Raw genomic sequence first — 22,147 nt, forward strand, 5'->3', positions numbered from 1 at the left:
GAGCGCTAGCCTTGAGCTGAAGAGGTGAGGGACAGCGCCCAGGCCCAGAGTTCAGGCTCCACAACTGGACCCCCCACCCCCCCCCAAAAAAAAAAAAAAGAATATCCTCCTTTGGTCTCACTATGTGTGAATGCCTAGAGTCTTGTATAATTTATCATGCCCCAGTATATTTTAGATCTAGCTTCCACATATGAGAAGAAACATGCACCGTCTTTCTGAGCTTGGCTTACATCATTTAACATGAGGTCCATCCGTTTCCCTGCAAATGACATAACATTATTCTTTCTAATGGCTGTGTAAAATTCCATTATGTATAGGTACCACATTTTTTTGGACTCACTCATCCATTGTAGGGCATCTGGGCTGTTTCCATAACTTGGCTATTGTGAATAGTGCAGCAATGAACAAATGTATTTATTTAAATACTTAACATTTGCCATATACCAGGTCCAATTTAAGTGCTTTACAACTACTAACTCAACCCTCATCACTACCCTCCAGAGAGGACACTTATATTTTTCCCACAGGTAACAAAAGTGAGGCACATAGTGTACCTCACTTGCCCATAGTCTCAGAGCTAGGAAATAGGAGAGCCAAGCATATAGGCTTTGGTAGTCATGATCCTAACCACACTGCTCTGCGGCCTCAAAGTTAGTTATCTGAACTGCTCGTTTCTCTTTTCTGGTACTATTTTGGTTAGTGTTTGAATTTGTCTATGTATGAGACATTGTTAAATAACAGTGACTTGAGAAAAGGTTCATTTATCTCTCATGTTAAAGGAAGTCTGTCAGCTGATATGGCATTTCAGGTCATCTGGGATTCAGCCATGCTTAATAGGTGGTTTCTACTTTATCCTCCAAGATGGCTGCTCAAGCTGCAGATGTCATCTCATCCAGTTGGAAGACAGAAAGGAAGAAACTGTGTCTCCACTCTTCAGGATCCTTCCCAGAAGTTGCACCAGATATTTCTACCTACTGTCCATTGTTAGAATGCAGCTCCAATAGTGGCTGGGGACTATAGTCTTTATCTTGCCTAGCTAACAATCAAGGGTGTTGGGTTTTGTGAAGAAAGAGGAACAGACTGGGGGAACCAGTAGTTTCTTTGATAGCTAATTTGAAACCTAGTCCAAAAGATGTCCTGGTTCCATTTCCCAATTTAGATGTTTTTTGACACAGGATGAGCAAGCTAGGACCTGGAATAGTAAGATGGAAAATGCTAGGTTAGAAGTTATAGTGGAGCGTTTCACATTACCCTCCTCACTTACATGCTTCCATTTCAAGTCTCATGTTCACACAGGTGCATTATGTGTGCGTGTGCGTGCGTGTGTGTGCGTGCGTGCGTGTGTGTGTGTGTGTGTGTGTGTGTGTGCGCGCGTGCGCGCGTACATACACACACGTGCTGATACTTGGGCTTAAACTCAGGACCTTATGTTCTCATTCAGCTTTCTTGCTCATGGATGATGCTTTACCACTTGAGCCGTGCCATCCATTCAGTTGTGTTTTTTGAGCATCTTCTCTCTCATGTGGACAGTGATACCATATGTTCATATTGCCAAAGTCATAGGACAACATGTGACTTTACTAGTTTATGAGGATTAAGTAGGGTGGGAATGTGGCTTAGTGGTAGAGTACTTGCCTAGTATGTATGAAGTCCTAGGTTTGATTCCTCAGTACCACCACATAAACAGAAAAAGCCAGAAGTGGCATTGTGGCTCAGTGGTAGAATGTTAGCCTTGAGCAAAAGAAGCTCAGGGACAGGACCCCGGCCCTGAGTTCAAGCCCCAGGACTGGCAGGGAAAAAAAAGGATTAAGTGAGAAACTCCACATAAACGCACCTGTACATTGCAACCCTCTGCGTGCTCCTTAATCTGCCTCAGGCCAGTAATGAAGACCAGACCGTGGCATTGAGGATTGGAGTACTATGGGACCTGTATGTAGCCTTCTGCCAGCTTCAGATCCCAAGGTTCCACTCACCAAGGTTTTCTATTGGTTTCATACAGGGAAGTATGTGCAGAAAGTAAGGTATAAACATCAACATATGACAATATTTTGTATACAAATGGTAGATGACTTCCTTATGCTGGGTGTGAGAGCTAAACAGTGAACATTTTTCAATTTGCATAAACCTTAGTCTACCCCAAGGCTACCAGGCAGTCCAGGGTAGAATTAGCCATCCCCAGGATAGAAATCTGAATTCCTGTTAAGCCAGGACTGATTGACCTTTCCAGGAAACTCTCAGTCCTCTGATAGTAAGTTGGGAGAAGGCCTTCCAAACTCCCAAGCCTTTCTCAGGTCTCATAGCTTGGCTTTTCGGGCTCTCACACCTGCATAGTTCCTGGTACTTGGCAGGATCTGTCCATTTTTTGTTTAGTTTTTTATTGTTTTGAGCTCTTTAGGTATACATGACATAGCATAAAGCAAAAATAGTATTTATTTATTTATTTTTATTTTTGCCAGTCCTGGGGCTTAAACTCAGGGCCTGGGCACTGTCCCTGAGCTTCTTTTGTGTGTGTGTGTGTGTGTGTGTGTGTGTGTGTGTGTGTGTGTGTGTGTGTGTGTGTCAGTCGTGGGGCGTCCCTCAGCTCTTCAGCTCAAGGCGAGCGCTCTACCCATTGAGCCACAGCGCCACTTCTGGTTTTCTGGTGGTTTTATTGGAGAGATAAGTGTTTCATGGACTTTCCTGCCCAGGCTGGCTTTGAAATGCGATCCTCAAATCTCAACCACCTGAGTAGCTAGTATTACAGGTGTGAGCCACCGCCGCCCAGCCCTGAGCTTCTTTTGCTCTAGGCTAGCACTCAACCACTTGAGCCACATCACTACTTCTGGCTTTTTCTGTTTATGTGGTACTGAGGAACCAAACCTAGGGCTTCATGCATTCTAGGCAAGCACTCTACCACTAAGCCACATTCCTAGCCCCAAAATAGTATAATTTTGAGAGAATGCTTTTATGATTATTGTCAATAGCAATTCATTAGCTAATGCTAATTGGTACTTACATAAAAATGCCATGCCAGTGACCATATCTGTAAAGATGTTGCCCCTAAGTGTCAGATTATGATTTTCAAACTTTTAAATATATATATATATATATATATATTTTGGTTGGTCGTGGGGCTTGAACTCTGGGTTTGGGTGCGTCCCTGCGTTCTTCAACTCAAGGCGAGCACTCTACCGCTTGAGCCACACCGCCACTTCCGGTTTTCTATTGGTTTATTGGGGATTAGAGTCTCACGGAGTTTCCTGCCAGGGCTGGCTTTGAACTGTGATCCTCAGATCTCAGCCTCCTGAGTAGCTAGGATTACAGGCGTGAACCACCGGTGCCCGGTTTAAATACACTTTATCCACCAACAGTTTGTCATGAAAATGACGTCTTTATCATCTTTCAAAGATTCCCATATTGAATGTACTTCTTCCAGCCACAAGTTCCCTTCAAGAAATTGTTACATCCTTCACTTGGTTTAGAGGAATACTGATAGCCATAATAAGGTCAAGGAGTTAAATTATTGTACTAAAATGTTGAAACAGTTAAGTTTAAAAATCCTATAAAATGTAGGTCTTAAAATCTTAAGACCTACATTTGCCAGGGGCCAGTGGCTCATGCCTGTAATCCTAGTTATTCAGGAGGCTGAGATCTGAGGATTGAGGTTCAAAGCCAGCCCAGGCAGGAAAGTGCATGAGACTTTTTTTTCAGTGTGTTTACCTTTACATACATCAGGTATCAAATACATTTCCTTTGGTATAGTGTCATCTGTTCCCTCATTCTCTCCCATTCCCTCCTTCCCCTTTCCACCCGTGAGTTGCATAGTTTACTTTCATCAATGACCAGTACAGCCAGTATGCTCTATTACTGCACTTTTTCTCCATTTTTCTTCTGATTCTGTATCCTCCCCCCACTCTCCTGCAGATGTGCACATGTATACACCATGCATAAGGTAAAGAATACAGTCATCAAAAAAAAAGGAAAAAGAGAAAACAAATTAAGACAACAATCCTTTATTTCAGTACCTTTTGAGACTGTTTCAGTATGTAATTATTTTATTTGCATATTTGCTTGGGTGTTGCACCTTTGTGATTCTCTCCTAAGAATATCTTCTTCTGGGTATGTGGATATCTAGAGTTCTGTGTAATCTGTTTTAAGTCTGGCATCCGCATATCAGGAGAGCATGCAGTTTGTCTCTCTGATCGTGCCAAACCACAAGTTTTTTTTTTTTTTGCAAGTCCTGGGCTTGGACTCAGGGTCTAGGCACTGTCCCTGAGCTTCTTTTGCTCAGGGCTACCACTCTACTACTTGAGCACAGTGCTGCTTTTGGCTTTTTTTGTTTATGTGGTACTGAGGAATCAAACCCAGGGCTTTGATGCATGCTAGGCAAGCACTGCACATTCCCAGCCTAAGCCACAAGTTTTAATGGATTAGGCAGGTTGAGTCTGTTGCACTGGGATGGGAAATTAAATATGGACTAAACCCCTTTCTCTACGTTCTGTTTTGGACTCCCATCTTCTTTCAGGGTTTTATATTTGGAGTATCCTATTTTTTGCTTTTGAAAAAGCTGACAGGTAATTAAGCCTTCTCTGCCTAAATAGCTAAGTTAAGGACCAGTTTCCCTCTAGCCTCTAATACAGTTCTTACAGAATGGACCAGGGTCCCCAGGAGTTTCTTTTGGGGGTTCACAGGTAAGTTTTTCTCATAATAATTGTAAAATTTTATTTGCTTCTCTCACTTTCATTTCTTGTGGAGCTTTCATTCTTGTGGAGCTGTCCAGAGATCACATGATGTGTAATCGAAATGGATTGAATACTGAGGAAGTTGTGAGAGTACAGGTGTCTTCTATTAAGTGAGACATTACAGAGATTTGCAAACAGTAAACCAATGACAGTCTTCCTACTAGAAGGCTGTTGAAAATTATTTTTCATAAGAATGTGTAATTTATGTTAATATGTAGGAGGAGGTTTATTTTTATTAAGTGAATTAAATCATTTTAACATTTCAGGTTTAATTTAAAATAACAGTTTTTGGGTTGTTGTTTTTTTTTTTTTTCAGTCGTGGGGCTTGAATTCTGGGCCTGGGTACTGTCCCTCAGTTCTTCAGCTCAAGGCTAGCGCTCTACCACTTGAGCCATAGCGCCACTTCTGGCTTTTTTCTGTGTATGTGGTGCTGAGGAATCGAACCCAGGGCCTCATGTATGCAAGGCAAGTACTCTACCATTGAGCCACCTTCCCAGCTAAAATAACAATTTTTATCTACCTAAAGCTTTTGGGGATTCTTAATAATTTTTAAGAATTGAAGGCAATCTGTGGCCAGGCACAGGTGGCTCATGCCTGTAAATCTAGCTACTCAGGATGCTGAGATCAGAGGATCATGATTCAAAGGCAGCCCAAGCAGGAAAGTCCATGAGACTCTTTTTTTTTTTTTTTTTTTTTTTTGCCGGTCATGGGGCCTGAACTCTGGGCCTGGGCGCTGTCCCTCAGCTCTTCAGCTCAAGGCTAGTGCTCTACCACTGGAGCCACAGCACCACTTCCGGCTTTTTCTGTTTATGAGGTGCTGAGGAATCGAACCCAGGGCCTCATGCTTGCAAGGCATGCACTCTACCGCTGAGCTACCTTCCCAGCCCCGTCCATGAGACTCTTATCTCCAATAAACCACCAGAAAACTGGAAATAGTGCTGGAAGTAGTGCTGTGGCTCAAGTGGTATAGTGCTCGCCTTGAGCTGAAGAGCTTAGGGACAGCGCCCAGGCCCAGAGTTCAAGCCTCATGACCAACCCCAAAAGAGAGAGAGAGAGAGAGAGAGAGAGAGAGAGAGAGAGAGAGAGAGAGAGAGAGAGAGAGAGAGAGAGTGTCTATGGTTTAAACTCGGGGCCCTTTGCTTGCTTAGGCAAGTTTTATCATTTGAGCTACACCCCAGCCATACCTTAATCCTCCCATCTTGGTCCTCTTACTGCTGCCTTCTATATAGCTTGGATTTCAGGAGTAGACCACTACACCTGGCTTATTGATTGAGTGGGGTTTCTGAATCCACTGGAGCTGGCCTTGAACCTCAAATTCCTGATGTCTGCTTCCAAGTAGTTGGAATTATAATCATGAACTACTCTGTCCGGCCAAAATTTAAGGGAATCCTGAGAATCATCTGCTTTCCTATTAGACTTTAAAAAAGATTTATTAGGGGCTGGGAAGGTGGCTCAGTGGTAGAGTGCTTGCCTTGCATGCATGAGGCCCTGGGTTCTATTCCTCAGCACCACATAAGCATAAAAAGCCAGAAGTGGTGCTGTGGCTCAAGTGGTAGAGCGCAAGCCTTGACCTGAAGAGCTTAGTCAGTGCCTAGGCCCAGAGTTCAAGCCCCATGACTGACCAAAAAAAAAAAAAAGACTTATTGTAGGTGTATTACACTGTGTAATCATGAATGATGTGCCTGAATTGTCTTTTTTTTTTTTTTTTTTTGTCCCATCAGGGCCTGGGCACTGTCCCTGAGCATTTTTGGTCAAGGCTACTCCTCTACCACTTCGAACCACAGCTCCACTTCTGATTTTCTGGTGGTTAATTGGAGATGAGGCTCACAGACTTTCTTACCAGGGCTGGCTTTGAACTGCAGTCCTCCTGAGTAGCTAGGATTATAGGTGTAAGCCGCCAGTGTCAGGCTTCCTTTCTTCCCCCATCTTTCCCCTCCCCTCTCCCTTCCTCCCTCCGTCTTGGGACTTGGGACTTGAGACTTGATCTCATTGCCTCAGCCTCCCAGGTAGCTGGGGCTTCTGGTATGGGACACTGTTCAGCTTAAGGGTCTTTTTTTTTTTCATCCTTGGGAATGCCTCCCTTGTCCCCACTGGTTAGCTATAGGAAACTCTTAGGTTCCAGGTTCCAATAATTGATTGTGGGTCCTAGATATCAGCCACTGTTTTTACTTTCTAGTGCAGTTCTGTTTCTTTCTCTAAATGCATGGACTGCTACTACCTGAGCAATTTTACTTTATCCCTGTTGTTAAGGAGAGATTAATAAATGGGTGTTAAGGAAAGTTGTCTTTAAAATGTTGGCACAAAATGAAACTTTCTCCTAGAAGTACTAAAGAAATGGACAGTTTATTAACAAAGAGAGGATGGTGAGAAAAAAATGTGGCATTTTCTTTCACAACTGAATACCGGTGGGTGTCTTAGAATTTGTTCTCTGTGAATGAGGAGAATATCCTTGGTGATTGAGTAATATCCTTGGTGATTGAGTGAAATGACCATAATTAGGCCAGAGGCTGTTGTTACTGGTTTTGTTTTCATTTTTTGGCAGTACTGGGATTTGAACTCAAATGTGCTTGCTAGGTAGGCACCATACCAATTGAGCCACGCCTCCAGACCCTTTATCCATTGGTTATTTTCAAGGTAGAGTTCTACTTTTTACGCCTTGGCTAGCCTGGGCTTCAATTCCCTCTACTTAAGTTGTCCTGTGTTGCTAGGGATGACAGGCACATACCAGTGTGTCCAGCCATTTTGCTTTCTCTGTTACTGGGAGGATAAGTGTGCCACTGTATCTAGCCGTTAGTTGAAAAAGAGGCTCTCAAACTTCTCTTTTGCTTGGGCTGGCCTCAGATTTTTCTCTCTCCATATTTACCTCCCAAGTAGCTAGGATATACAGGCTTGAGCCACCTTGCCCAGTTTAGAGACTGTTATATGTCTAGGAAGCCCAACTGCATAATTATACAAACTAGGTCCTGAGCAAATGTTAACCAAACTGAATTGAACTGAGGCCTGCTCTGAAAGGTATGTGTGTCTCCATTCCTCTGAAAGCCCTTCTGTTTCCCTACACCATTTTCTCATTTACCTAACCCCACCAGTATTCTTTAGTGAAACCCCTGTGTGACGGATAAACTCATAATTTCTAGTGCCTTTAGTAGTCAATAAGGGCCTGGGGACATATTCAAGTGGTAAAAATTCAAGTGCTTGCCTAGCAAACATAAGGCCTTTAGTTCAAACTGAGTGCCACTAAAAAAGAAAGAAAAAAGAAAAAAAAGTCAATGAAATGCTTTCCTTGTGGTAGAAAGAAATTGAGAGTATGAAAGAAAGAGATTAGTCTATAAGTGATGATTGGTTACAGTCTCAGTCCTCATTTTCTTCTTTCTTTGAGTGGATTTAAGCTCTAACCCTGGTATTTTTTTCCAGTCCCAACAGTTAGATGAAATGCCGTAGTTTCCCATGCACTGGGAAGCCAGTCTGTTGAGCTCTACATTATGCCTCAAGCTCTGGGACATACTTCAGATTGCCTGTGTTGTCACTGTCCTGGCTGGAGAGTTGGGAGTAGACTCAGCAGTCATGCTCTTACTTGAGTCTGTTGCTGCTGCTGATTGATGTTTAGAGGCAGAATTCCAGGCAAGCAGACAGAGATGACTGCATACTGATGCTTCTTGCCAACCACTTTGAATATGAAATGACTTCTGAAGACTTATGAATATATGCATTTTATTTTTGCCAGTAAATAAGTAAGTTTGTCTTTAAGAAAAAAATGATTCTTTTTGGATTGAAGAAGAGAGTTTGAATTTTTGCAAGAGTTTTTGAAGGAACTAGCCCCAAGACTCATCAACTATTACAAGATGGGACCTTGTCTCCCATGGTGACAGATGGGTGTATGTTCTCAGGAAGTGATAGTCACAGGAAAATGTCTTAGGAACCTGACGAGCTTGAGTTGGCAGTGGAGGGAGGAGTAGAGACTCGTGGTATGGAGATGAATCACTTGTTTAGCATATTTTCTTCCTTTGATATACCATTGTGGTAACTGGAGAGAATGAAATAAATGTAAAACAACCCCGAAGGGCCATGGCCTGTGGATGAGAGCATTCAGGAGGGAGGACTACTGTTTATAGGCATCTCATATTTCAAAGGACCCTTGCCGATTGTTGTTGTCAATCTTGAGAAGAATGTTTTATTGTTGATGGTGTCTCATGTCCCCTTTACTTTCAGAATTCCTTAAAGTAACTCCATTCAAACCAGGTAGCAGATTATTTTTTCCTCTGCTGTGATTTCTCTCTTTGATTGCTTTTCTAGTTTGTCTTTCGTGAACTTTTTATTTCAAGACTTATAAACACACGAGAGAGATAATAGGATCAATAGGGCTGATTTAGAAAATTCACCCACCAATGAAGGAGTTTCTTAACTTCATTCCATAGTACTAATGTTCTTTCAGTTGCCTTTTGAAATATTTACGTAATTCATACAAAGTAATACTGTATATGAATACACTTTAGAAGCTGGAATTAGACGGTGTTAAATTTTTATCACACTGTACAAAAAAGTGTGCTGTAGGATAAAAATAGATAACATTATAAATCATGATAAGTTAATTCCTCATTTCAGAGCCTTCAATGTATTCAGTATAACTTGCCCAGGAGGGAAGGAAACAGAACTATATTGACGTAAGATTGTTCCCTGTGACTTAAGATGTGTCATCAAGTTGGCTTATGGATCTTGCCTAGACACGTACAAATCCACTTATTTTGTTGGTTTGAAGCACAAAGTTAGAGAGGTAGGTACTTATATAGGGAAGAGAGGAGAAGAGGAGGAACACAGCAAAGAAGAATGAGGAGACTTAGCATCTTCTTTGGTCATATCTTTTCCTAGCAGTGGGTCTCTTAGAAGTACAAATGAACTGGTGTCTTACAAGCTAGAAAATAGTCATTAACTGACTGTAAACTGGAATTGTCTGCTGGTGCCCTCTCATTTCCTTTAAGATTTCTGCTGACTTGGTCTGGGATTACTGTAATTAACTGTGTGTGTGTGTGTGTGTGTGTGTGTGCGCGCGCGCGTGTGCGCATGCAAGTGCTGAAGATTGAAACTAGGACCTCACAAATGCTAAGTATGTGATCTACCATTGAGCTGTACCCCAGACCCCAGCTCACCTTTCACATTCTCTTTTTCTTTCACCTGTGTAGAAGATCATTGCTGTCTTCAAACCCAAGAATGAAGAGCCATATGGACATCTTAATCCTAAGTGGACCAAATGGCTGCAGAAGTTGTGCTGTCCCTGCTGCTTTGGCCGTGACTGCCTTGTCCTCAACCAGGGCTATCTTTCAGAGGCAGGAGCCAGCCTGGTGGACCAAAAACTGGAACTTAACATTGTACCCCATACAAAGGTCAGTGATTCACTTGCAGAAAGTCTTGGTGCTTGGCCAAAGTTTTGCTTGAGGTTTAAGTCCTATTAGTGGGACTTTGGGTGCAGTGGGAGCTATTTAATTCTGGTGTTCTTAAACCTTTCACAGGAGGTAGCAGATTTAGGCTCATGGTTTGATCATCTGACTAAAGCTATCTTTCAAGGGACGCACGTGTAGACTTTCAAAGTTCAGGAATTTCACAGTTGCCTAAGAGATTACATCTGTGAATCCCAGATAATCCAAACTGGTAAAAACATAGCTGTTTTTACTCTCTTAGACTTCTGAACCAAGATTTAGATGCTTGGGGCTGGGAAGGTGGCTCAGTGGTAGAGCTCTTGCTTTGCATGCCTGAGGCCCTGGATTCAATTCCTCAGCACCACATAAGCAAAAAGAAAAAAGCCGGAAGTGGCGCTGTGGCTCAAGTGGTAGAGCACTAGCCTTGAGCTGAAGAGCTGAGGGACAGCGCCCAGGCTCAGAGTTCAGGCCCCACGACCGGACCCCCCCCCCCAAAAAAAAAAAAAAAAAAAGATTTAGATGCAGTTGGCTTCTTTCTTTTCTTTCTCTTCCTCTCTGCCTCTCTCCTTGTTTCCTTCCTTTTTGTGTGTATGTATGGGAGGGCCACTGAGTTTGAATTAAGGCCCCACACCTAGGAGGCAAGCTTTTTATTTTTTTGTCATGGGGCTTGAACTCTTGGTCTGGACACTATTCCTGAGGTTGACCTCAAACTACAGTCCTATTAATCTCAGTCTCCCAAGTAGTTAAGATTATAGGCATGATCCACTGATACATGGTTTCCTTCCTTTCTTACTTCCTTCCTTGCTTCCCTTTCTCTCTTTCCTTCTTTTTCTCTCTCTCTCATTCTCTCTTTCTTTCTCTCCTTCTCTTTCTCTGTTTCTCTTTCTTCCTTTCTTTATCTTAGAGAAGATTTTACTGTCAAACTACAGGAGTGTAATACTATACCTGGCTTTAGATGCAGTATAGAATAGATCAGCTGATGTCAACTAAAGCACTTCTGCAAGGTCTGGCAAGGAAGACTTTAGTCTTAGAAGATTTTCCTCACCCACCTTATATACTGTAGAATTTTGATACTTGTCTGACTACCAAAATAGAGGTCTAGGCTGGAGGTATATCTGTGTGGTTGAGCGCTTGCTAGCATTCATAAGGCCCTGGGTTTAATCCCCAGCTAGTAAAAAAATTTGAAAAATAGATGTACCAGATCCAGGGAAATGCATACATGGAGTGGATTTGTACCTACTCTGCATGTGTTACAGACTTAGTTGATATTCTGGTGAAGGGTTTGGGCCATACTCTCCTTCCCCATAAAAGTGTTGCTATACATAATTGATTGCATACAACTTCAAGGAGTTGGCTGACACTAGTTTAGAACCCCTATACTCATGGGTTTCATAAAAGCTCCATGAAACTCTTAAAAGTTGTGAAGGGAAGGAAAATGCTGATCAGCATACAAACACTTCAGGACACATCATCACCCATGGAGTTTGTGATTACCTGAGCTATAGTAGTCACTTAAGTGGAGCTCTGATATGATGCCCTTACTTAGGATGCCCAAGCATCTTCCTAGCTCTGGGTCTTAACTTTCTTTGAAAATTTGATAGAAGCTATAGATCCTATTCAGGGGGAGATATATATTTACAATCAATATTTTTTGCATATAATTTCAGGAAATGGTTCATAGACCAGTGGAAGTTCATCCATTTTTTTCCCCCTAGGATCCTGTATCTACATTAAAAGCCCATGTCTGAAGTTTTCCTTAAAGGTGTAGATAGCAAACACTATGGACAAGGAGATTAATCAGCAAATGGAACTTCCTTCTAAACCTGTCTTCTGTTGTCTTTGGGTATTTAAAAAACAGTTTGTAATTACTGTAGGTATTTGACTATTTCTGCTTCCTTGCGATTAAACAATATAACGGCTAGTTTATAAGTTTCTGAAGTCAGAGACTACTTGTGTGTGTGCAGGTCCTGGGGCTTGAATTCAGGGCCTACGCACTGTCCCTAAGTTTCTTTTGCTCAAGGCTAGTATTCTACCACTTGAGCTAAGATATGCTTCTGGCTCTTTGGTAATTTATTGGAGATAAGAGTCTCAGAGAGCCAGGCACCAATGGCTCATTCTTATAATCTTAGCTACTCAGGAGGCTGAGATTTGAGGATTGAACTTCAAAGCCAGTCCATGGAACTTCTTTTTTTTTTTTTTTGGTCATGGGGCTTGAACTCTGGGCTTGGGTGCTATCCCTTAGCTCTTCAGTTCTAGATGAGTACTCTACCACTTGAGCCACAGCGCCACTTCCGATTTTCTAGTGGTTAATTGGAGATAAGAGTCTCATGGACTTACCTGCCTGAGCTGGAGCTGCTTTGAACTGTGATCCTCAGATCTCAGCCTCCTGAGTAGCTAGGATTATAGGTGTGAGCCACTGGCGCCCGGCTTCCCTGAGACTCTTATCTGCAATTAACCACCAGAAAACCAAAAGTGGTGCTGTGTCTGAAAGTGTTAGAGTACTAGTCCTGAGTGAAAAAACTCAAGGACAGCACTCAGGTCCTGAGTTCAAGCCCCATGACTGACCAAAAATAAAAATAAATAAAAGAAGACTGTCATGGACTTGCCTGCCTGGACTGGCTTCGAACTGTGATCTTCAGATCTCAACAAACAGAGACCATTTCTTTTTTTGTCGGTCATGGGGCTTGAATTCTGGGCCTGAGCTCTTCAGCTCAAGGCTAGTGCTCTGCCACTTTGAGCCACAGTGCCACTTCCAGTTTTCTGGTGGTTAATTGGAGATAAGAGTCTCATGGACTTTCCTGCCTGGGCTGGCTTTGAACTGCCATCCTCAGATCTCAGCCTCCTGAGTAGCTAGGATTATGGGTGTGAGCCACTGGCGCCCTGCCCAGAAACCACTTCTTGAGATTGATCTTTCTTGAGATTTTTATTCCATGCTTAGCAACTAGCAAAATACCAAATATATATTAAGTGTTTATTAAGTACTAGTTGAGTCACAGAATGAATATTAAATAATATGCAGTAATCCAAAGATTCCCCCAACTTTAGGTCTATAGAAAGAGTATTTGATTGGGCTTAGATGTTTGGCACCAATTTTCTGCCTGGCTTTGTACAGCTCAATCCCTTCCTCCTTGGTTTTTGCTCTCTGCAGATATTTAAACCACACATTTTGAGTATCTTGTCCAGTAATGCTCCTACGTCTCCTGCCTAACCTGAAATTCTCCTCCTAGGCTCCTTCTAGACTCTGGAAACTCTTTGGAATACACCATCATTACTCTGTAATTTCCTTCCTTTGCTTTGCATATAATTGAGTTCTCCTGGCTCTGTGTCTGCCTGCTTTGCTGGTGCTTTTGGAGTTGACAGTACCTAAGGATCAGAAAGCTTGGCTTTGGATTCTGGCTCTGTAGTTTTTTTGTGTGTGTAACAATATTGCTATGTAGTTTAGGCTAGCCTTGAACTTGCTGTATAGTTCATGCTGGCCTTGAACTTGGTCTTTTTACCTCAGCCTCCTGAAAGAACTGAGCCACCACACTAAGCTTCTATAGGTTTATATATATATATATGTGACCCATGGGCAAGTTAGTTAATTGCTCTAGGCTGCTCAGTTTCTTCCCTGAAGAAAAAGAAATAGTTTGTTTTGTAGAGCAACTATTAGGATTACACAGAATGATTCTTGTAAGTCACATAACCTGTGGCATGAACAGACATGTTATCCTATGATATTTTTATGAACTATTCTAATCATTAATATCACATTACAACCCCTTTCTTCCCCTGCCCCTGATGTTCCTCTTTTCCTGTTAAAGAATTATAATGAAAGCCTGAATTGGTGCTGTGGCTCAAGTGGTAGGTGCTAGTCTTGAGCAAAAAGCTCAGGGTCAGTGCCCAGGCCCTGAGTTCAAGCCCCCAGGATTAGTGCACGTGTGCACACAAACACACACACATACATACACACAAATCGTAATGATTTCTGAGGATGTTTTGCATCAGAAAGTCAACCAGCAGCAAAAACTTATCATCCATTGAGACTGAGATGAGACAGAACTTTTCAAGCTTAACATTCAGCTGCTGGAGAACAGTAAGAATCTTTCCTTTCCCCACTTCCCTATCCCTGTTACAGGATTCTAACCAGTTGATTAGAGCATCTGTTACTATGGAAACAAGGCTCACATTACAGTTGAGTTTCAAATAGTAACGTTCTAATTCTCACTCACTGGTTGTTTCTGTGAGATTTCAGGTGATGATTGTTTGATTATTCATAGTGAAAAAAATGGTTTGTTGGGAAGAATGATTCAAATCTGATAGGAAGAAAAGGATGCTGTATGGCTTGAGAGATCTAAGGGTTTATTTTGTTTTGTTTTGTTTTTTGGGTCTGGTCGTGGGGCCTGAACTCTGGGCCTGGGCGCTGTCCCTCAGCTCTTTAGCTCAAGGCTAGCGCTCTACCACTTGAGCCACAGCGCCACTTCTGGCTTTTTTTTTTCTTATGTTGCTGAGGAATTGAACCCAGGGCCTCAGGCATGCAAGGCAAATACTCTACTACTGAGCCACCTTCCCAGCCCAAGAGATCCAAGATTTTCATGGCAGAAACTTGCAAAGTGGCTTTAGGAAAGCTCTTTGTCCTTCATTCCTATTCCTTAGTTTTCAGGTTTTTAAGTTAAAAAGTACTCACTACAGTGCTTTGAACATTCATTTTAGGAACCTTGTCAATACTGGAAGAAAGGAGGGAGGGAGAGAAGGGAGAGATGAGAAGGAATTGTTTCACCTCTAAGGTTCTTGGGCAAAATAATTATTTGTAAGCTGGGTTTCGATGGCTCATAGCAATAGTTTTCGATGTTTGGGAGACTGAGAACAGGATTATTATTTAAGTTTAGCTTGGCCAGAAAAACTCAAGACATCTCTTCTCAACCTGTAGCTGAGTGGGGTGATGCATGTTTGTCATCCTAGCTACATGAGAGTTTGAGAACAATAGGATTGTGGTTCCAGGCCAGGCTGTAGAAAAGTCCGTAAGAGCCAGGTGCCAATGGCTAGGAGGCTGAGATCTGAGGATCATGGTTCAGAGCCAGCCCAAGTAGGAAAGTCCATGAGATTCTTATCTCCAATTAACGACTAGAAAACCAGAAGTGGCACTGTGGCTTAAGAGGCAGAGTTGCCTTGAGCTTAGGGCTCAGAGACAGCGCCCACGCCCACAGTTCAAGCCCTATGACCAACGCCCCCCCCCCAAAAAAAATCATAAGACTCCATCTCAACAGAAGAAGATAGGCATGAAGAAGTTTTTTCTACTATTCTTAACTATTATATTTAATATAGAAATGGTGTCATACAAAAATCTTAAATTCCAAGTTTGAAACTTAGAAGGACCAGCAAGTATCAGACCACAGAGGAAATGCTGTTATTCAAACACAGAGACAAACATTTACAGTTGACAGCTGTGACTGAGATGGAATTGGTACTTCCAAGTCAAGAGTTATTTGCCATGTAGAGGAAGAAGAACTGAGCAAAAGCATTGTAGTAGTGTTTGTAAATTGCAGTTCATGAGGCAGGCTATGATTTCCTTGGAGATGGCAAATTCACCTGAGTTACCTTTCTTGAAGGATCAAAAATGGCAGATATTCAAAATATCAACAACCAAAGCCCCTGGCCTTGAAGAAGCAATGGAAAGACTAGTTCCTACTTTCCTCTCTTTTCCCCTTGCCCCTTTTTTATTTTTGTGGTACTGAGGACTGAACTCAGGATAGGGCCTCTTACATACCAGTCAAACTCTGTCATTTGAGCATGTTCCCAGCCTTTTCATTTGTATTTTGTTTTGACATGGTTTCTCACTAACTTTTCTCAGGCTGGCCTCAAAATTCTCACTCTCAAGTCCTCTTGCCTTTACTTTCTGAGTAGCTGAAATTTATGTGTATACCATCGTGCCTTGCAGTTTATTTTTTGCTCATGTCTGTTGGACAGCTTTTCCAGATCCCTGCCACTCATGTCATAAAGGGATCTTAGATCCCTTCCATAAGTTTAGCCCTGCTGTCTCAGAACTCTTTATTTCTAGCTACTCAGATTGGGATAAGGACTATGGGATATTTTTAGGGGGTCAACCTGCAAATGATGTGACTTTGTACAAATGATATATGACTTTGACAGTATTCCACTGGCCCAAACCTTTTAATGTAAGAAAGTTGCATTGTGGGCTGGGAAGGTAGCTCAGTGGTAGAGTGCTTGCCTTGCATGCATGAGGCCCTGGGTTCGATTCCTCAGCACCACATAAGCAGAAAAAGCTGGAAGTGGCACTGTGGCTCAGTAGTAGAGCGCTAGCCTTGAGCTGAAGAGCTGAGGGACAGCGCCCAGGCCCAGAATTTAGGCTCCACAACTGAACCCCCCACTCCCCCCCAAAAAAAAAGTTGCATTGTGCATTCTTTCTCTGCTCTGGAAGAGGAAAAATATTGGTGAGCATCTAACTTTAAACTCGATTCTAACCTTTTATCTCTTCTCCTTCTGCTGTAGGTAGTATACCTGGCCAGTGAAACCTTCAACTATAGTGCCATTGATCGAGTGAAATCAAGGGGCAAGCGGCTTGCCCTAGAGAAAGTGCCAAAAGTTGGGCAGCGGTTTAACCGCATCGGGCTACCACCAAAGGTACAGATTGCACTGATATGGCTCATTAGAGGTGATGGCTTTAGTGGCATAGTCATTCAAGTAGGGAAGCAAAATGCATAAAAGCCTAAACATGGGCAATAAAACAACTTACCCAGAAGCTTTAGTCTTCTTCGTTTCTGTCAAGGACCTATGATTTGGGAAAGAATTCTCCCGAAAACAGAGACCTTACTTTCTCACTTAATTCCTCTGGCCTATTAGGATGTGTCCTGAACTTGGATGGATGATTTCTCTCACATTCTCCTTCCCTTTTACTTAAGAGGAAATAAAGGCATGAAAGTCTTAGAAACCTTTTCCTTCTCTAAATGGATGGACTTGGGCTGTAGAGAAATGCTTTTGTGTCTTCCTCTTGGTTGCAGGTTGGTTCATTCCAGCTCTTTGTTGAAGGCTATAAAGATGCAGATTACTGGCTGCGACGTTTTGAAGCAGAGCCTCTCCCTGAGAACACTAATCGGCAATTACTCCTGCAGTTTGAGCGGTTGGTGGTGTTGGACTACATTATTCGCAACACTGGTGAGCAGCTAGGGCTGGTCTCATGGCCTGTGCTGATTTGGCTCAGCCATGGGGTCAGAATGCCTTGTCAGAGGAGGTTTTCCTATGTTGAATGGGTCATGCACATTATGGAAGTCTCTAGAGAATGCTTCTCCAGGTTAAGCTAGGTCCATGTGTAATTACCAGGTGTGGTGAGTCCTAGAGCTATGACATCTTATTTCTTTCCTGGTCCCAGACAGAACATACCTGGATCTTCCAAAACACCATAAAGAGAATGATTATCTTTTATCCCCAGTCATGTGAGAGAGAGAGAGAGAGAGAGAGAGAGAGAGAGAGTGTGCACGCATGCACATGCTGGTCCTGGGGTTTGAACTCAGAGCCTGGGTGCTGTCCCTAAGCTTTAGTGCTTAAAGCTAGTGAGTGCTCTACTTTGACCCACAATTCCACTTCTGACCGTTGCTGTTTAATTGAAGCTAAGAGTCCCATTGCCTTTCCTGTCCTGGCTGGCTTTGAACCATGAACCTCAGATCTTAGCCTCCTGAGTAGCCAGGATTACAGGCACGAACTACAAGTGCCTAACCCTAGTTGTTCTTATAGTATCAAGACCTATCACAGTTTTGTCATTTTCTAATTTCTTGGGATAAATGGTTAGATCATTATTTTTGTTGCTGCTTTAAGTAAGCTTGGCACCAGTGGCTCACACATGTAACTCCTAGCTATTCAGGAGGCTGAGATCTGAGGATCATGCTTCAAAACCAGCCCAGGAAGGAAAAATGCATGAGACTCTTTATCTCTAATTAGCCACCAAGAGATCAGAAGTGGAGCTGTGGCATTAAAAAAATCTAAGGGACAGCGAACAGGACTTGAGTTCAATCTCTAGTACCAGCCCAAAAAGAGTCTTCAATTGACTTGTATATTTTCTGTCGAGTTGTTCTTTGTCTGTATTATTGTTGCTTCTGTGAAGACAGTCTTTTTCTCTAGCTTTTTTTTTTTTTTTTTTTTGTGCCAATGCTGGGACTTGAACTCAGTGTCTTCTGTCTCTTAAACCATAGCTCCACTTTCTGGCCTTATAGTGGTTAATTGAAGATGAGTTTCACAGATTTTCCTAACTATGCTAGCTTTGAATGATGATCCTCAGATCTCAGCCTCCTAAGCTAGAATTATAGGTATGAGACTTTGGTGCTTGGCTTCTCTAGTTTCCTTTAAGCTTTCTCTGTGTCTTTGGTTTACTGTGATACACCTGTTTGTGGTTTTCTTTGTATTTATTCCACTAGGGATTCACAGTACTCCTTGAACTTATTGTTTGATATATTTGAGGGTCCTTTCTCAGTATTTTTTTTCTGTCCTAGATCACAACTCTTCAATTCTTGTGTTTTTGTTAAAATTGTTAGTTTCCTAGTTTTTGTAGTTGTACTTGTAAAAGGATTGGCCTACGTGCTCAAATTACCAAGCTTACCATTATTAAAATTAAATGTCACTCTGGCTATTTCTGCTAACTTTAAATTTCTGTTCACAGATCGAGGAAATGACAATTGGCTGATTAAATATGACTGTCCCATGGATAGTTCTAGCTCTCGGGTAAGAGGTTAGTTTATATCTTAAAGAAAAGGGTGAGAATGAGTGTCCTTATAGTATAGAAACACACAAAATGGTCAGAGTTAGGTCACATAAGATCAGAAGAATCTTGGAAGCACAGGATTTAAATTAAGTATATTGCTGACTGATGTTAGAAAAGCATTAAGAAAAGAATCAGCTAAGTTTGGAACATATGTACTCTATTCTTTTGAGTCTTACATTGCATAGTAGCATAGAAAAGGCCTGGGAAGTTCTACATTAAGTGGACAAGTAATATCTACACTTTTTTTTAAAACCATGGGACTCACAACAGACCACAATTCCACAGAATGAAAGTTTTAGGAAAGCTCCTCGTGGACATTTCTTTGATGTTGTTTTTTTGTTGGTTGTGGAGCTTGAACTCTAGCTCAAGGCAAGTGCTCTATCACTTGAGCCATAGCACCACTTCTGGTTTTCTGGTGATTAATTGGAGATAAGAGTCTCATGGACTTTCTGCTTGGGTTGGCTTTGAACCGTGATCCTCAGACCTCAGCCTCCTTAGTAGCTAGGATTACAGGCATGAGCCACCAGTGCCCAGCATTGTGTACATTTCTACATTTCTTATTCCCTCATTTCTCTCATCCTTCATCACTTTGCTGTTGCTGCCTGCATATCTTTTTTTTTTCTTTAGGTTGTGGGGCTTAACTTGGCTTGGGCACTGTCCCTGAACTTTTGTGCTCGAGGCTATTACTCTACTGCTTGAGCCACAGCTCCATTTCTAGCTTTTTGTGGTTCAATAGAAATAAGAGTTTCACAGACTTTCCTGCCCAGGCTGGTTTTGAACCATTGATCCTCAGATCTCAGCCTGCTGAAATAACTGGGATTACAGATGTGAGTCTCCAGTGCCCAGCTTGCATGTCTTTTTAAAACAAAATAATAACCGGGGCTGGGAAGGTGGCTCAGTGGTAGAGCGCTTGCCTTGCATGCCCTGGGTTCGATTCCTAAGCACCACATAAGCAAAAAGAAAAAAGCCGGAAGTGGCGCTGTGGCTCAAGTGGTAGAGCGCTAGCCTTGAGCTGAAGAGCTGAGGGACAGCACCCAGGCCCAGAGTTCAGGCCCCACGACCGGACCCAAAAAAAAAAAAACAGACTTAAGGTCTTGCTAGATAGCCCAGGCTGGCCTCATATTTGAGATCCTCTTATCTCGGCCTCCTGAGTTCAGGGATTAGAGATGTATACTCTGGCTCTTGAATATATTTTTAAATTTATTTTAATTTTTTGATTGTTATGATAAAGGTGATTTATAGAGGGGTTACAGTTACATGAGTCAGGTAAAGAGTGTATTTCTTGTTGGTGCCAGTGGCTCACAACTGTAATCCTAGCTATGCAGGATCTGAGGTCTGAGAAGCATGGTTCAAAGCCAGCCTGGGCAGAAAGCTCCATGTGATTTCTATCTCCAGTTAACCACCAGAAAACCGGAAGTGGCACTGTGGCTCAGATGGTAGAGCATTAGCCTCAGGCTGAAGAGCTCAGGGACAGCGCCTAGGCCCAGAGTTCAAGCCCCATAACAGACCAAAAAAAAAACGTATTAGCCGGGCGCTGGTGGCTCACGCCTGTAATCCTAGCTACTCAGGAGGCTGAGATCTGAGGATCGCGGTTCAAAGCCAGCCCGGGCAGGAGAGACCGTGAGACTCCTATCTCCAATAAAAACCACCAGAAAACCGGAAGTGGCGCTGTAGCTCAAGTGGTAGAGCGCTCGCTTTGAGCTGAAGAGCTGAGGGACAGCGCCCAGGCCCAGAGTTCAAGCCCCACGACCGACAAAAAAAAAACAAAAAACAAACAAACCAAAAAAAAAAAACACGTATTTCTTTTGGGCCAGTGTCACCCCTTCCCTCGCTGTCTCCCAGTTATATATATATATAGTATATAATGTATTATATAATATGTAATATATTACATATATTTATATAATATATATACATATATTTTATTTATTTATTTTTGTTGGTCGTGGGGCTTGAACTCTGGGCTGGGGCACTATCCCTGTGCTCTTCAGCTCAAGGCAAGTACTCTTATCGCTTGAGCCACAGCACCACTTTCGGTTTTCTATTGGTTTATTGGAGATAAGAGTCTCATGGACTTTCCTTTCCTGCCTGGGCTGGCTTTGAACTGTGATCTTCAGATATCAACCTCCTGAATAGCTAGGATTACAGGTGTGAGCCACTGGCACCCAGCTCAAGTTTGGAATATATTTTTAAATTTTCTTTTTTGGAGGCTGTTACTAGGACTTGAACTCGGGGCCTGGATGCTGTCCCTTAGCTTTTTCACTCAGGGCTGGTGCTCTGACACTTCAGCAACAAGTCTTTTTCTGGCTTTTTGGTGGTTAATTGGAGATAAGAGTCTCATGGATTTTCCTGCACTGGCTGGCTTTGACTCATGATCCTCAGATCTCAGTCTCCTAAGTACTCTGGCTTGACTATATCTTTTAACAGTTAACAGGCTTCCTGGAGGAGAGTGAGCCCGGTTTTTATTTCTCTCCCCTTTCTGCCTCCTTCTCCCTCCTCCACCTTACCCTTCTTTTTTCTCTCTTCTTTGTTCTCTTCCTCCTCTTTGTTCTCCTCCTCCTCTTCTTCCTCTTTCTCATTCTTATCTTCCTCCTCCTCTTCTTCCTGTTCCTCTTTTCTTTCTTTCTATTCTTCTCTTTTTCCTTCCTTTCCCCCCTTCTCACTCCCCTTTTGTGTAGCGCCGGTTAGAATCTAGGCTTTGCATATGCTAGGCAAGCATTCTACCACAGTTAAACCTTTAGCTCCATTTTTTACTTACAGTGGTTTTACTTCCTTCTCCTTATGAATGGCTCTCAAGATTTTTTTTTTTGTCTGACTTATTAGAAGAACTGTATCTCTGTGGTAGGATGCTTGCCTACCATGTGTGAGGCCCTGAGTTTCAGTATACCATTGTAGAAATCTAGACCAAAAAAACCCACATAGTATAGATTGTTCAGGTTCCCCAGTAATTAATGGTTCAGGTCTGGTACAAAACTCAGGAATTGACACCTTTTAAAATAACTGATCCAGGCCAGGTACTGGTGGCTCATGCTTGCTATCCTAGCTACACAGGAGGCTGAGATTTGTGGATCATGGTTAAAGCCAGCCCAGGCAGGAAAGTCTCTGAGATTCATATCTCCAGTTAACCAACAGAAAATCAGAAGTGGCACCGTGGCTTAAAGTGGTAGAGCACTAGCTTTGAACAAAAGGGCTCAGGGACAGCGCCTAGGCCCTGAGTTCAAGGCCCATGACTGACAAAAAGAAAATAAAGTAAGAGGGGCTGGGAAGGT

General features: G+C 42.5%; 1 protein-coding gene across 1 annotated transcript in view; it reads left to right on the forward strand.

Moving 5' to 3' along the window:
- Positions 1-22,147, forward strand: part of LOC138830133 (phosphatidylinositol 4-kinase type 2-alpha) — a 35,880-nt gene that overhangs the window by 4,477 nt on the left and 9,256 nt on the right. The window contains exons 2-5 of the mRNA XM_070026548.1: positions 9,896-10,096; positions 16,619-16,750; positions 17,128-17,281; positions 18,777-18,838. Coding sequence (XP_069882649.1) covers positions 9,896-10,096; positions 16,619-16,750; positions 17,128-17,281; positions 18,777-18,838 — 549 coding nt within the window. The remainder of the gene's footprint in view (positions 1-9,895; positions 10,097-16,618; positions 16,751-17,127; positions 17,282-18,776; positions 18,839-22,147) is intronic.

The sequence above is a fragment of the Dipodomys merriami genome, unplaced genomic scaffold (genome assembly GCF_024711535.1).
Source record: "Dipodomys merriami isolate MVZ:Mamm:240054 unplaced genomic scaffold, mDipMer1.0.p SCAF_184, whole genome shotgun sequence".
Lineage (NCBI taxonomy): Eukaryota > Metazoa > Chordata > Mammalia > Rodentia > Heteromyidae > Dipodomys > Dipodomys merriami.